The 13,990-nt window shown below is 44.6% G+C and overlaps 1 protein-coding gene across 1 annotated transcript in view; it reads left to right on the forward strand.

Moving 5' to 3' along the window:
• The window catches only part of Hsd17b2 (hydroxysteroid 17-beta dehydrogenase 2), a 77,925-nt gene that overhangs the window by 59,592 nt on the left and 4,343 nt on the right, over nucleotides 1-13,990 (forward strand). Inside the window, exon 4 of the mRNA XM_008851478.3 lies at nucleotides 13,106-13,243. Coding sequence (XP_008849700.1) covers nucleotides 13,106-13,243 — 138 coding nt within the window. The remainder of the gene's footprint in view (nucleotides 1-13,105; nucleotides 13,244-13,990) is intronic.

Raw genomic sequence — 13,990 nt, forward strand, 5'->3', positions numbered from 1 at the left:
TGTTCAAGATCAAGTTCTTGACCTTATCTAGATCAGGAACTCTCTAGCCCCATGTTCAAGATCAAGTTCTTGACCTTATCTAGATCAGGAACTCTCTAGCCCCATGTTCTTTCTGTTGCTGTGATGAAACACTCTAGCCAAAATCGACTTGAAGGAAGGAAAGATTTATTTCAGCTTACAGATTACAGTCCATCATTGAAGGCAGTCAGGACAAGAACTTCATCAGGAATCATGAAGAAACACGGCTTGCTGGCGCACTCATTTACAGACTCTGCTCAGCTAGCCTACTTACATAGTCCAGGACTCCCTGACTAGGGATGGTGCCACCCACAGTGGGCTGGGCCCACCTGCATTCAGTCAGTAAATCAATACAGTCCCATCACAGCCATGCCCATAGGCCAACCTGATCTAGGCTAATCCCCAATAGAGGCTTTCCTCTCAGAGGACTCTAGGCTGTGTCAAGTTGACAATTAAAGCTAACTAGGACATCCCAGCTCCTTTGAGTGATAGGGCAAGAGTTTGGAAGTGGATCCATTCGCTTTGCCCTAAGACCTACATTCTTCCCGGGTTTCCAGAGAACATATTAGACAAGTAGAGAAAATAAAAATCCTAACTCTGCTTTGTCGAAATGATGATTGGGATGTGTTAGCAATTTAAAGCTGTCTCCCACCCCAGTGTTTCAGAGACACACAGATGCCCAGGGAATCTGCGCAAGGAATCTACCCGACAACCTGGTAAAACACGGTGCCTGAGGCAGTCTGGGCAGGGCCCAAGGTTCTACGTTTCTGTCACTGGTTCCTAAACCACATGGGTGCTGCTGGCCCCTGGGCCACACCTCCAACCTTCAGGTGCAGGAAAATCACTGGGAGGATTTCTATAAACAGGATTGCTAGAATCCAAACCACAGTAAGAGAATACCTTAACTAAGATGGCTTACTAATCAGAATTGTAAACCACCCCAATGCCTATCATACAGGCAAAATCTCAGAATTGAGTCTTGAAGCTGTATTTTACTCAGAGAACCAGAAATCTGAGAAGACAGTAATGAATCTTTTAAGCTCTGTCTTCAGTCTCATCTAAGCCAGCGGATTACACAGGGAGGGAGATAACGGTGGTCAGTCATTCCAAAGTTTAGTCTTAGCTCTCGGGTCAGGTGGTCCGTCTCGTCTCTGGGATTTATGGAACTGCTGCTTCTCTCCTGATGGTCTCCTCTCTGTAGCAGAGGGCAAGGGATTGTAACCACCAAGGCACCGAGTCTTATGACTTTTGCATTCCTCTTGAGCCAGTCAGTTGGATGGCATCTAGACCGAAAGTTAACTCAGAGCAAACATAGCATTATGTGTGTGTGCATGTAGATTCCTTCCTACAGAATGAAGCACGAATGTGTTCTTACAGTGCAGAATACACAGCCCCTGCCATTACACCCCTATCAAAACTAAAGATGGCCAGAGTGCAGACAGAGAACAAGACTGCACAGTGCTTATCCCTGAGTGGGACACCTCCATCAAATCTCTGCCAGTCAATGCTCAGGATCATGGTGGAGGAGGGGTGCAGAAAGATTCTAAGAGCCAAGGTGGTAGATGACCATAAGGAAACAGTTTTCCAGACAGCTGGGAAGTTACTGTTATGAACTTGCAGCAATGGTAGCAGTATGCACAAGTCCCGCACATGGTCAAGCCAGACAAAATCCCAGCACAGAGACAGGGAAGCAGGTAAGAAGCCCCGCTTAACTGGGGAGCTATTGGCAGCTCATACCTGCTAGGAGAGGGAGAGTTGGTTTTCTTTAAAGGTGCGATGCTAGGCAGGTCAACGAGGCTCCAGTGGATGGACCCACACTGAATGACATTTGGGGACATAAATTTGACTCGATAGGCCTTAATATATATGACAGAGTACATGAAATCTGGCTACAAGAGAGGTGCAGATAGGGAAGGGGGTCTAAGTATAATCAAAATGTAGTACATGGAATTCAATAAAAATTTTTAAAAATATATATGTTAGTGAAGATGTGGAGAAATTGGAACCTTCATACCCTGCTGGTGGGGATATAAAATGGCGTGTCTACTGTTGAAAGGATTAGATAGTTCCTCAGTATGTTAAGCACAGAATTACATGAGGTCTAACAATCCCACATCTAGTCATACCCCCAGGAGAATAGAAAACTTGTACATAGTATGAATAGCAGTGTTGTTTGTAAGTGTCAAGGCTGGAAACAACACAAATACTCGTCAGTGGATCACTGGTCAGTGCCCAGGAACAGACCTCAAATGTCAACACAGCCTTAAGAAGCAGCAAAGCGCTGATTCATGCTGTGGGTGAACCTTGAAAACATTATCCATTCTAGGTAGACCTTGAAACTTCAGATCACATTTTCAAGATAGAAACCAGACACGAAGGGCCGTGTAATACGTGATTCCATTTAAATGAAATGTCTAGAATATGGAAATCCGTAGAGACTGAAAGCAGACTTAATGGTTGCCAGGGAAATGATTGCTTAATGGGTGCAGGTTTTCCTTTGGGGGGTGATGAGAAAGTCCTGATAGACAGAGTGATTAATGACCTCCCAGCACTGGGAATCACACAGTTTAAACAGTGGCCAATTTTATGCTATGTGTATTTTACCACAATGACAATATGCTGGGTCCTACCCAACCCCGCAATCTCTGACTTAGGATCTAGAATGGGACCTGAGGATTTGTGTGTTTTCAAGACAGAAACCAGACACAAGGACCTGAACTTTGACTTGGATACCCATCAACTCGACATGGTCCCACAGACTGTCAGCTGACAAACCATCAGATGCCTGAAGCATCTGCTAAGTTTGCCTCATAGAGGAGTGGACTTTGTCACCAGAGTCAACTCCAGCTGACACGGGAACAAAGAGGTTAAGAGTCCTCAGGTTGTCCTCCTGAGACAAGGGCTTGATAGTCCTGACTTGGAAACTAGGGGGGAAGGAATAAGGTGCTGTGGGCCTAAGGACTGGGCACTCGTCCCCACAGCCTCAGGGGAAGGCCACAGTGTTCTGCCCTGCTGTGTTGCTAGGGGAACTTACTTTAAAAGTAAATCCTTTAATTCCAGCACAACCGAATCTTAGCTTCAGGATACAAAAACAGTTATTTTTGAAGTAGGTGTTTATTTACGACTATGAAAGGTGTCCAAGTTCCTGGGGTATCTCGAAGGGCATAAAGATCATGGCTGCTAGAACTTCAGAATGCATGTCAAACTTGTGTCTACCACACCAAGAACATCAACCTATTCTCAGGAAGAGTATGTCTCCATAAATCTTCTGTCAGTTCCAAAAGTCAGTTCAAGTCCTGGTTTTGACCTGCACCAAAGTGTAAGGAGAGGCTGTGTTGAGTGGGGCAATGCTGGGTTTATTCTTTCACCGGGCACAGGACACGAGAAGACAGGTCACTGAGTGAGTCACAGAGGCAGAAGTGCTTGAGGTGGAGCTGGGAGATGGCTCGGTCTATAAAGCACTTGCTGTGCAAGCATGAGGACCTGAGTTCAGACCCCTGACACCCACATCAAAGTTGGGTGCGGGGGGTTCGAACCAGCGACCCCCATGCAGTGATGATTGGGGATGAGTAAGCGCACCGTTCGCCAGCCCACGCCGCCCCCAGTACTGGGGACTCTCAGACGCAAAGGGGAACCTAGTCAAGCAGGGACTCATTTATTGCAGGTGTTACAGAGGTTATAAAGGCACCTGGAAATCCCACCCCCAGGGTTTATCTTGAGGATGGTCACGTGGTGATCATACACTCCTCAGCAGTGCGGGAGTATCCTTTAGACTTTTAAAACAAGTCAGGCCGTGCCCTAGTAATGCCCTCTCGGACCTCTGCAAGGTGGGGCCTTTAGGTCCCCACAGTTGGTTGTGGTCACACACCGTAATCCCAATGTTGGAGGATGCTGGGCCCATGCTAGGTTCAGTGAGAAACCCTGTCTCAGAAGAATAAGGTGGGGAGTGATAGGGGAAGACACTCAATGCTGACCTCTGGCCTCCACATGCATATACACATATGTACAAACACACACGAACACATGTACTAGACACACTTCCATACACACACATACACACGCACACACACACAAAACTGGTTAAGGGCAGGGTTCTGTATGTGGTTGTTAAAATAGGTTGTACTGTTGACAGGGTGTATTAGTCTGCCTAAGTTGCCATCACAAACTACTATAAGCCAAGTGGTTTAAATAACAGAAATGTAGTTTCTCATAGCTCTGGAGGCTGGAAGACCCATATCAAAGTGCTGGTGAAGCCAATGAGAGTTCTCTTTTTAGCTTGTAGATGTTACTTTATATATGCCAGCATGTGATCAAGAGAGAGAGAGAGAGAGAGAGAGAGAGAGAGAGAGAGAGAGAGAGATGAGGGAAGAGCCTCAACGACTGGTTCACAGCAGTTAGGTGCACTCCTGATCTAATTTACCCTGAATTATTTCCTTAGCGCCCCCATTTCTAAATATCGTCACACTGAGGCTTAGTGTTTCAATATGAATTTTAGGGAAACATGAATGAACATTCAGTTTATAAGGGGTGTTTTTTCAGTCACCCAGTAACAGTTAATGTAGTATCCTGACAATGCCAGAGAAATAAGCCCTGCACACCTGCTCTTCAGCATTAACAACACTCTCCACTTAAAGAGCTGTTAAAGCCAGGTGTGGAGGTACACATCTTTAATTGCAGCCCTTAGGAGGCAGAGGCAGGTAGATCTCCATGAAATAGAGGTCAGCCTGGTCTATAAAGTGAGCTCCAGGCCACTGGGCTATAGGGAAACCCTCTCTCAAAAGCAAAAACAAAACCCAACAAACAAACAAAAAAAGCAAAAACCTGTTAAGACAGTGGACCTCTTGGAGAATTTGCCTTTGCATCAACTGTCAACCTGACATAATCTAGCATCATCCCAGAGAGGCATTGCCTAGATCAGATTGGCCTGTGGGCATGTCTGGGGGACAGGAGTGTGTTGATAGTTAATTGATTTGGGAGGGGATGTTCCTTGATGCTGGAGAATCCAGCCCACTGTGGGCAGCACTATTCCCTGGGCAGGTGGTCCTGGGTTGTATAAGAAACCTATCTAACAAGCTGGAAAGTTGGCTCAGTGGTTAAGAGCACTGGCTGCTCTTGCAGAGGACACGGGTATAGTTCTCAGCACCCACATGGCGGCTAACAACCATCCTAATTCCAGTTCCAGGGACTCCAACTCTCTCTTCTGGGCTCTGCAGGCACTGCATGCATACAATGTACTTATAAGCAAAACACACATACATATAAGATAAAAATAAATAAATAAAAAATTAAACCAAACCAAAACAAAAATCTATCTTAGCATGAGCCAGTGAGTCAGTCAACAAGCAGTATTTAATCTATTTTAGGATGAGCCAGTGAGTCAGTCAACAAGCAGTATTTTTCTTGGTTCCTGCTACAGTTCCCACTTGAGTTCCTGCCTTGACTTCCCTTAATGATGAACCGTGACCTGGACATGTAAGACAAACCCTTTTCTTTGCTGAAGCTGCTTTTGGTCAGTGTGTTATCATAGCTACAGAAAGGAAATGAGAACAGTGTTCTTACCACAATAAAATTTAAATTTAATTAGATTCTAACAGGATGGATGGGAAAAGGGTATGTAAGTTTGGTAGGGAGGAACACCTTGAGACACTGTGACTCTTGGCTAGTCAATCCTGGATCCCACGTTAGCCAGCTTTCTCTCACCTTGACAAACCATCTAAGAGACCAGCTTATTAAGAGGAAAGATTTGTTTTGGCTCATGGTTCCAGAGTTTTCAGCCTGTGTCCTTCACTCTGTTGAGTCCAGGCCAGAGGTGAGGCAGGACATCATGGCTGCAGAAGCTTGGGAGGAGGTTGTTCACTTCCTGGAGGCCAGAAAACTGACAGAAGCAACAGCAGGGGGTCAAGGCAAGACACAGCCCCAAGGACAGTGGCCTGCTTCCTCTGGCCAGGCCTGGGTTCCACAGTTCCAGTATCTTCCAATGTCTATTCGAGTTCATCAATGGATAAACCATGATCTACTCATCTCTGGGTAAGACTCACAGACACAGAGGTGAGCTTAACTAATCTTCCAGATACTGCTCAATACAGTCCAGTTATCGATCAAGATGAACCATCTTAGGCACCTACATTTATTTCATCCCACTTCATCAGAGATCTCAAGTATTGACATGAAACATGGATGCAGGGTTGGAACTTTGAGGCTGGCCCCAACAATACTGCCATTTTGAGGCCTAATAGCAATTTTGCAGGATTCAACATAACACAACAGACAAATATGTCTGGCTTTTTTTTTTTTAACTTCAAGGATGTGAAAATGAACCTATAGCTTCACACATCCTATGCAAGCATCCTACCGCTGAGATAGACCCCTAGCCCTCATTTTCACTTTTTATTTAGAAACAAAGTCTCATTAAGCCGTCTAGGCTGGCTTTGAACTCCCTCTGTAGCCCAGGCAGATTTTGAGCATTTGATTCTCCTGCCTCAGCCTCCTGAGTATCTAGGATGACAGGCCTGTGCTACCAGGCCTGGTGACAAGTACATTTAAGTGTTGGGTCCAGAGCAGTTTTTTGGTTTAGGTTGATGTTGGTAATGTGAGGTCATCTTGCATCATGTTTTCTGTGTCATATTTATTGTCTCAATCTGTACTGATGCTGTGACAGAATACTTGAGACTCAGTAATTTATAACCCACTGAAATGGATTGGCTTGTAGTTCTGAAGGCTGAGGAGTCCAAGATCGAGGGACTCTGGTGTTTGGCAAGGGCCTTTGGCTGTGCCATCCAATGGTGGAAGGGAAGAGGGAGGAGGAAAGTGAGAGAGGTAAAAGGGGCCAGGCATCTTTAGGGAAGAACCCATTCCTGAGATAATAACATTCATGCATTTCCTAATCTTTTAGGCCCTTCTCAGTTGAATCACATTAACAATCAAACCCAACTTAAACCCCTGTGTTTATTTCATCTTATCGTGCTAGGCTTAATCACCTTTCCTTAGGCTCCACCTCCCAACACAACTGCACTGAGGATAAAATTCCCAACACAAATCTTCTGGAGGATGCATTCAAACCATAGCCCTCCTGTTATCCATAGGGCTGAGACTCATTATGAAAGCTCCTCTTCAGCAATATGTAGCAAATACTTCATTGCAACTGTTTAATATTTAGTATTCAGATTGGTGTAGAGGCTGAGAACTCAGCAGACCGCCTGAGAGCTCCTGGATCCGGCCTCCACATGGTATAGATGGAATCCCACTGAAATGGGCCATGGAAAACTGACGATGCAGAGACCTGAAAGCTCAGCGCATTGCCACAATAGGAGGACAATCATCCCACACCCACCACCCACTCCAAGGCTCAGGGGCGTTTGCGGAAGAGGTTGGCGGAAAGAATGTAAGGGCTGGAGAAAGGGATGGAGTGTTAACTGGAAGTGTCCTCTGACCACTATGCAGGCAAGCTAGAGTCACACCTCCTTCCCAGGCTCATCAGGGAGTGTGGGGAGGGAATCAGTTACCCCTCCCACCCAATCAGTTGACTTTAGCTGCGTGGGGGGAGGAGCTAAGGATATATAAGCCGAGAACCCCAGGCGGCCCCTCTCATCATTGTCAGTGACTGTCAGCAGGAAGTCACGGGATCTATATTTGAGTGTGGACTTTCCAATGCAGCTGTAAATGGGGAGGGGGCACCCACTCCTCTGTAAACAAACCCCCACCCTATGCTCTGTTAAAAAAGAAGAAAATGATAGGTGTTTGGATAGATAGCTGAGAGGGATCTGACTAAACCACAAGTGGATGGACTTGCACTGGGGAATGTCTGGGGACACTGACTTGACACCGTGGGCCTTAACACCCAGGACAGAGTGGGTTCCAGTGGGGGGGGCTACGGGGGGTTCTGGTGGGGACAGGCCTATAAAAATGATTCAGATTGTTTGAGATATTCTTTATGAAATACAGCAAATTTAATAAAAACAAATTTAAATAAAGATTTAGTATTCAAAGGAATCAAGGCTTGACATACATTCTCTGAGTCATTAGGTCCAGGCCACTCTACCAGGTCATGTGGCAAACAAAGGTGCCCGGGTTCTAAGGGGTATGCTTATTACTCCAAGAAACACTGGGTATGTGGAGCCTTGCGGACTTCGAAGACATTACTGTGACAGAGTTGAGTAGCACCAATTACAGGAAACCCTTACAGGGAGCTTATATTGTGTACAGCACTGTATCATTCATTTAAATGCATATACTGGGGCTGGAGAGACGGCTCAGCGGTTAAGAGCACTGACTGCTCTTGCAGAGGACCCGCCTTCGATTCTCAGCACCCACATGGCGGCTGCGAACCGTCCTTAACTCCAGTTCCAGGGGAATCCAAAGCCCTCTTCTGACCTCCACAACATTGCATGACGCAAGTGCACTCACATACATGGAGGCAATACATGCATACACATAAAATTAAAAAATTAAATTTTAAAAAATTAAAAAAAAATATTAAAAAATAAATCATACTGTTTTCTTCTGTGTGTGTGAGTGTGTGTGTGTGGGGTGCATGCTGACCCATATGTGTGTGTGCAGGCATTCATACATGTGTATGCCCTTGTGTGGGCAAGCCAGAGAGCAGCCTTGGTCTTTGTACCTCAGGCATGATCCACCTTTTTTATTCTGAGGCAGGTCTCTCATTGGTCTGGAACTCACCAAATAGGCTAGCTCAGCAAGTGGAGTCCTAGGATCCTCCTGTCTTTGACTCCCCGGAGCTGGGATTGCAAGTGTGTGCTATCATGCCTGGCTTATTTTACATTGGCTCTGGGGGTTAAACTCAGGTCCTCAGGTTTACCAGGCAAGCACTTTACTGCGCTATATCCCTAGCGCCTGTAGTCTTCGTGGAAACGTAGAGGCATAAAAACACAAATGACTTTCTTGAGAACAGACAGGGTTAATAATCAATAGAGGAAATTTGTGATGCTTATAGATTTACCTGAAGTTTCAGAGAACATGGGAGCTCTTGTAACCCTTTTTCCAGTGTGTCCTAAGATTAAGACTGAATAAAATTATATATAATTTTACAACATATTGGTATTTCTATTTCCCCTGTTCTAGTCTATACTTTTGTGTATTTTTGTGTGTAGCTCCATACATTTTTTATCATCTTGTGTCATTTTGACAGTTTCTTTTGCTTATTTATTTTTCTTGCAGTACTAAGTGTCCAGCCCAGGGTGTTGGGTGTGTGAAGCAACCCGTGTTCCCACCTCAGCTATCTCTAAACTACATTTCTAACCTTTGACTTTCTGAGACTTGTCCTCACGGTTCAGGCTGGCCTTACTGGCCTGGGCAGCCTGCGTGGTTCAAAATCAAATCATATGCAATCCAGGCTGGCCTTGAACTCTTTACCACCCCCTCCCTCAGCCTCCCTAGTGCTGGGATTACAGGTGTCTGTTACCACACTTGCTGTATAGAATGATCAGGCTACTGGTCACTATCCCTTTTTAAAGAGCATTAATCTATTCATGAGACCTCCATCCTCATGAATGAATCATGCCCCAAAGGCCCATCTCCAAATACAATCCTACTGGGGTCAGAGGTTCTGAATTTGAAGATTTTACTTTTAATTGTGTGTGTGTGTGTGTGTGTGTGTCTGTGTCTGTGTGTGCGTGTGAGGGGGTATGTGAATGAAGGTCAGAAGTGGGCACTGGGAACCAAACTTTGTGAGAGCAGTATGTGTTCTTAGCTGCCGAGACATCCCTCAAGCCCCAAATTTCAACATTTGAGTTTTAGGGACCATAGTTCAGTCTATAGCTCTTCCACTTTGAAGATAAATGTTGGCGTGTTCCTTTATCTATAGGTTAGTTTGTATTTTTTAGAATTTTACATAAATGCAACCATAATAAATAGTCCACACACTCTGTTCTTTGGCTCTTTCATGCACCACAACCACTTGAGACCTCCATGTGGCTACGTACATCGAGTTGGTTCCTTTTGGGAGTGGAGTTCTATTTCACTGTATAGCTGTACCACAGTTTACCCATCCAACCCATGGATCTTCTTTGGCCAGGGAAATTTTTCACAATCCTGGGAGCCATGATGTTCTGGGTTCCGACTTCCTGGGTACTGCAAGAGTTGTTCTTGGTGCTGTTAGAACTCACTGTTTCCACTCCTCCACAGCACCAGTGTCTCCCTACTTGGAATGTACCTCGATCAATTTCCCAGGACAAACCAACTGGTGTAAATCCACAGAAGCTTATTTTTTCATAGTTCTAGAGGCCGGAAGCCTGAAGCAAGGGGCCTGTGCATCTTCTGAAGTCTCTAGGAGAAAGTTTCCCTCTTCCCTCTTCTCACAGCTGTAGATGTTCCGGGGCTTCTCCCAGCAGACCCTGAATCTGTGCTTCTGTTTTCACAGCCTCCCTGTTGTGCCTCTAAATGTCCTTTCCTCTGCTCTCTCATAAGAACACCCATCAGTAGACTTAGGGCCCATTCTATTTTTATTTATTAGTTATCCATTTGTCTGTTTATGTATGTGTACCATTGATGTGTGGTGTACATGTTTGTGTGTGTGTATGTATTTGCAGTGCTAGTACATGTGTACGTGTGTGCATGTGAAGTCCAGAGATGGATGTTAAGAGTCTTTGTCAATTGCTCTCTACCTTTTTTTTTTTTTGTGAGGCAGGGTCTGTCACTGAACCCAGAGCTCATCGATTCAGCTGACTGGCTGGCCAATTAGCCCCCAGGATCTGCCCATCTCTGCTTCCCCAGTGCTGAGATTACAGACACTTGGCTTTAACTTGGTGATGGGGATTAAATTCAGGTGCTTATGCTTGTGTGGTAAGCACTTCACCAACTGAGCCATCTCCTCAGCCCTTTGAGACCCACTCGAATCCAGAATGATCTTATCTAGTGAGCATTACATCTTAATCACATCTTCAAGGACCCTCATTCCAAACAGATCACTCATGTTTTCCTGGTTTCCTTTGAGTCCACCTTCCATAACTCCTTCCTTACAACTGGCCCAGCTTAAGGCTCAGTTTCTTTCTTTCTTTGTTCAAAATTATTTATTCAATAACCACATAATTAGAATAAGCATTTTATTACAACAGCATTGACATATTCAATAACAATTTCCAGAGCTAAGATGCATCTCTTTCAAAATTGGCTGTAAATTTTTAGGTTTACAGTTGAATTAATATAGCTATACAATATTGTACTCAGTATAAATCCTAAAAGACATAAAATTGAATGAGGTTTTAACTTTTATAAAAGATCTCCATTTCATTATTAAAATATATTCTTTCATACAGAAAAACTCATTTTAATGCAACTAACACTTAGATGTTTACACATGCATCTCTAATCTCTCTATATATGATTATTACTAGTCACAGTTGGTTACTTTCTGAGCTCCTTGGCACCTGAGCATGGATATAAAATCATCAGGTAGATTTCAATGGTAATATTTTCCATATCTACTAATTAACATGAAGCAAATTTTTATGCTTCTTCCTCAAATATAACTCATTTTTAATTTATTGATTTTTTGTGTGTATTTCATACAGAACATCCCAAACAATCTTATTCATCTATATACCCACATCCCAAGTGACACTCTCCCATCCCTCACCCCCACTCCTGGAGCCCATATACTCTGTTATCCCTGTTACTGTCCACTGTGTTGACAGTGCCCCCAGCTGTTCCCCAGTGTGTATCCATCTGCTCAGTCTAGTTAGCCTATCAATAGTTCCTTGTTTTAGGAAGATCAGCTCTTCCTCATCTAGCAGCAAGCTGTTGCCAATATTCCTTTAGATAAGATTGGGGTCTGCTGTTCATTTTCCCAGTTCTATGCTGGGTTACTGTCTGAGAGTCTCTTGGGCCACCCTGGCCAACAACTCAAAGGAAGGTATCGCCTGTCTGGCGTTGTTTCTTGTTATGTAGCCTTTAGCTATACACATGTACTCTTAAGGAGTTATATTGATCCCTTTAATCTTTGGTTATACTTTCCTTTTTGGGGTTTAAGACCATGCAGTTAGCCCAGATAAACCAATGTATTTTTACTCTTAAGGTCATTTGAGGATCTGTTCCTCAGAGGTCATATGGGCTTGGGAGGAGCCCCTGGCTCCTTTCTTTTACCAGTTCCACCTATGTGAGGATAAGTCAAAGGTCCTGCTCGACCATGGTTTGCTTCGCTTGGAAGCATGGAGGAAATGATTCGTCTGTGTTGACCCTCCTTTTTATAGACTGGACACTGGTTCAAGTCCATCTGGTGGGGTCTCCGTGGCCTGCCTCCTTGATCAACAGGACAGGTGACTCACCACAGTTACAGGACATTTTGAAAGATGCTCCATAGTCCCCTGGAACTTAGTCAACCTTGGAGGGCAAGGAGCAAAAACTGTCCTTTAAGTCCCTCTGACCAAATTAGTATAGGTCTCAAAGTATGGCTGTTAAACATCCAAGAAGGTTAGTTCCACCAGTCTAGTACTTTTAATTACCATGTGCTATGTAGATAAAGCTTGGGCAAAGACCAAATGTTCTCGGGTAAGCCTTGCCTAGACATATATTATGGTCTTAAGGCTCAGTCACACATTAGCTCCTAAGCTAAGTGTGATTTGGGTGGGATAATGAACATCAGCCCAAATTAAGATATTTCCTATGCCTCCTTCCAAGGATGCTCCAGGATTCCCTGTGCGATGTGTCAATTCCTCATTGCAAATAGTATAGAGTGCTGTGGTGGGTTGAATAGTGTCCCCCTCCCCAGACACATTACCTGGAAACTGAGAAGGAAGGTTGCTAAAGGTGAAGGTCATGAGCCGCTGAGCAGGTGCTGTTAATCTACCTCAGTCACATGCCATTTAGAAGGGAGGTGAGCAGGAGCCTTCATCTTGGCTAGTGATGACATCAGTGATCGAGGCACTGAGGGAAGCGGGAGCTAATGGACTCACACAGTAATAGTGACCAAGAATATGAAGTTCTCAGGACCCCGTCTGTCTCTTCCCTGGCAGCTCAGGACCCTGTCTGTGCCCGTCTTGGTCGCGGCTGATACCGGATCCTGTCATACAGTTAGGTACTGGCTGAATGAACGAAGAATATCAAACCTGACCTTTTTGTCCTATTATTTCTACAGCTGAGGTCCCAATACAAATGATGGCAGCCTACAGTTCTACCAAGGCAGCTCTGACCATGTTTTCATCCATCTTGAGACAAGAGCTCTTCAAATGGGGAGTCAAAGTTGCCATCATCGAACCCGGAGGCTTCAGTACAAGTAGGTGTCTGAGCCCAAGAGTTCTGTAACATTAGCCTCAGAGGGAACCCTGTCTGCTATGACATAACGTGAAGTCTGCAGTGTTGACAGAGATGGACGCTGCCAGGCATTACTCCTGAGAACATTTTTTATTCAGTATTCAAGAAGAGCTGAGCTCTATGCTGATTTGAGTTGTGGGATATCTTGGTTACTTCTAGTTTGACGAAATTATGAACAGATGGTATGTATACTGAGTTTTTTGTGTGCGTGAATTCTAGAACTTTCAGCCGGGAGTGAAGTGATTAGATCACAGAGTTTTCCTACCTTCAACTTGACCGGGAAATACTGTTCTCTAAAATACTATTCTAATTTGTACATTATATACCCCCCATACACACATATAAAAAAGATTTATGTGTATCATTTTTAAAGTTATGTGTCCGTGTGTGGTTGTGTGCATGTGAGTATGAGTACCCAAGGAGGCCAGACATGTTGGCTCCCCTGGAGCTGACGTTACAGGCAGTTGTGACCTATTTGGCATAAACCCTAGGAACTGAACTTGGGTCCTCTGGAAGGGCAACATGTTTTAGCTGCTGATCCATCTCCCTAGCTCTACTTTTGTGGTTTTGAGATGGATTCTAGGCTGGCCTTGAACTCTCTACCTAGCTGGTGATGACCTTGAACTCCTATTTCTCCTGCCTCTACCTCCCAAATGCTGAGATTTCAGGCCAACACTACTAAACTCTCTCTCTCTCTCTCTCTCTCTCT

This window comes from Nannospalax galili, unplaced genomic scaffold (assembly GCF_000622305.1).
Source record: "Nannospalax galili isolate Female #2095 unplaced genomic scaffold, S.galili_v1.0 scaffold3166, whole genome shotgun sequence".
In the NCBI taxonomy this organism is placed as follows: Eukaryota; Metazoa; Chordata; class Mammalia; order Rodentia; family Spalacidae; genus Nannospalax; species Nannospalax galili.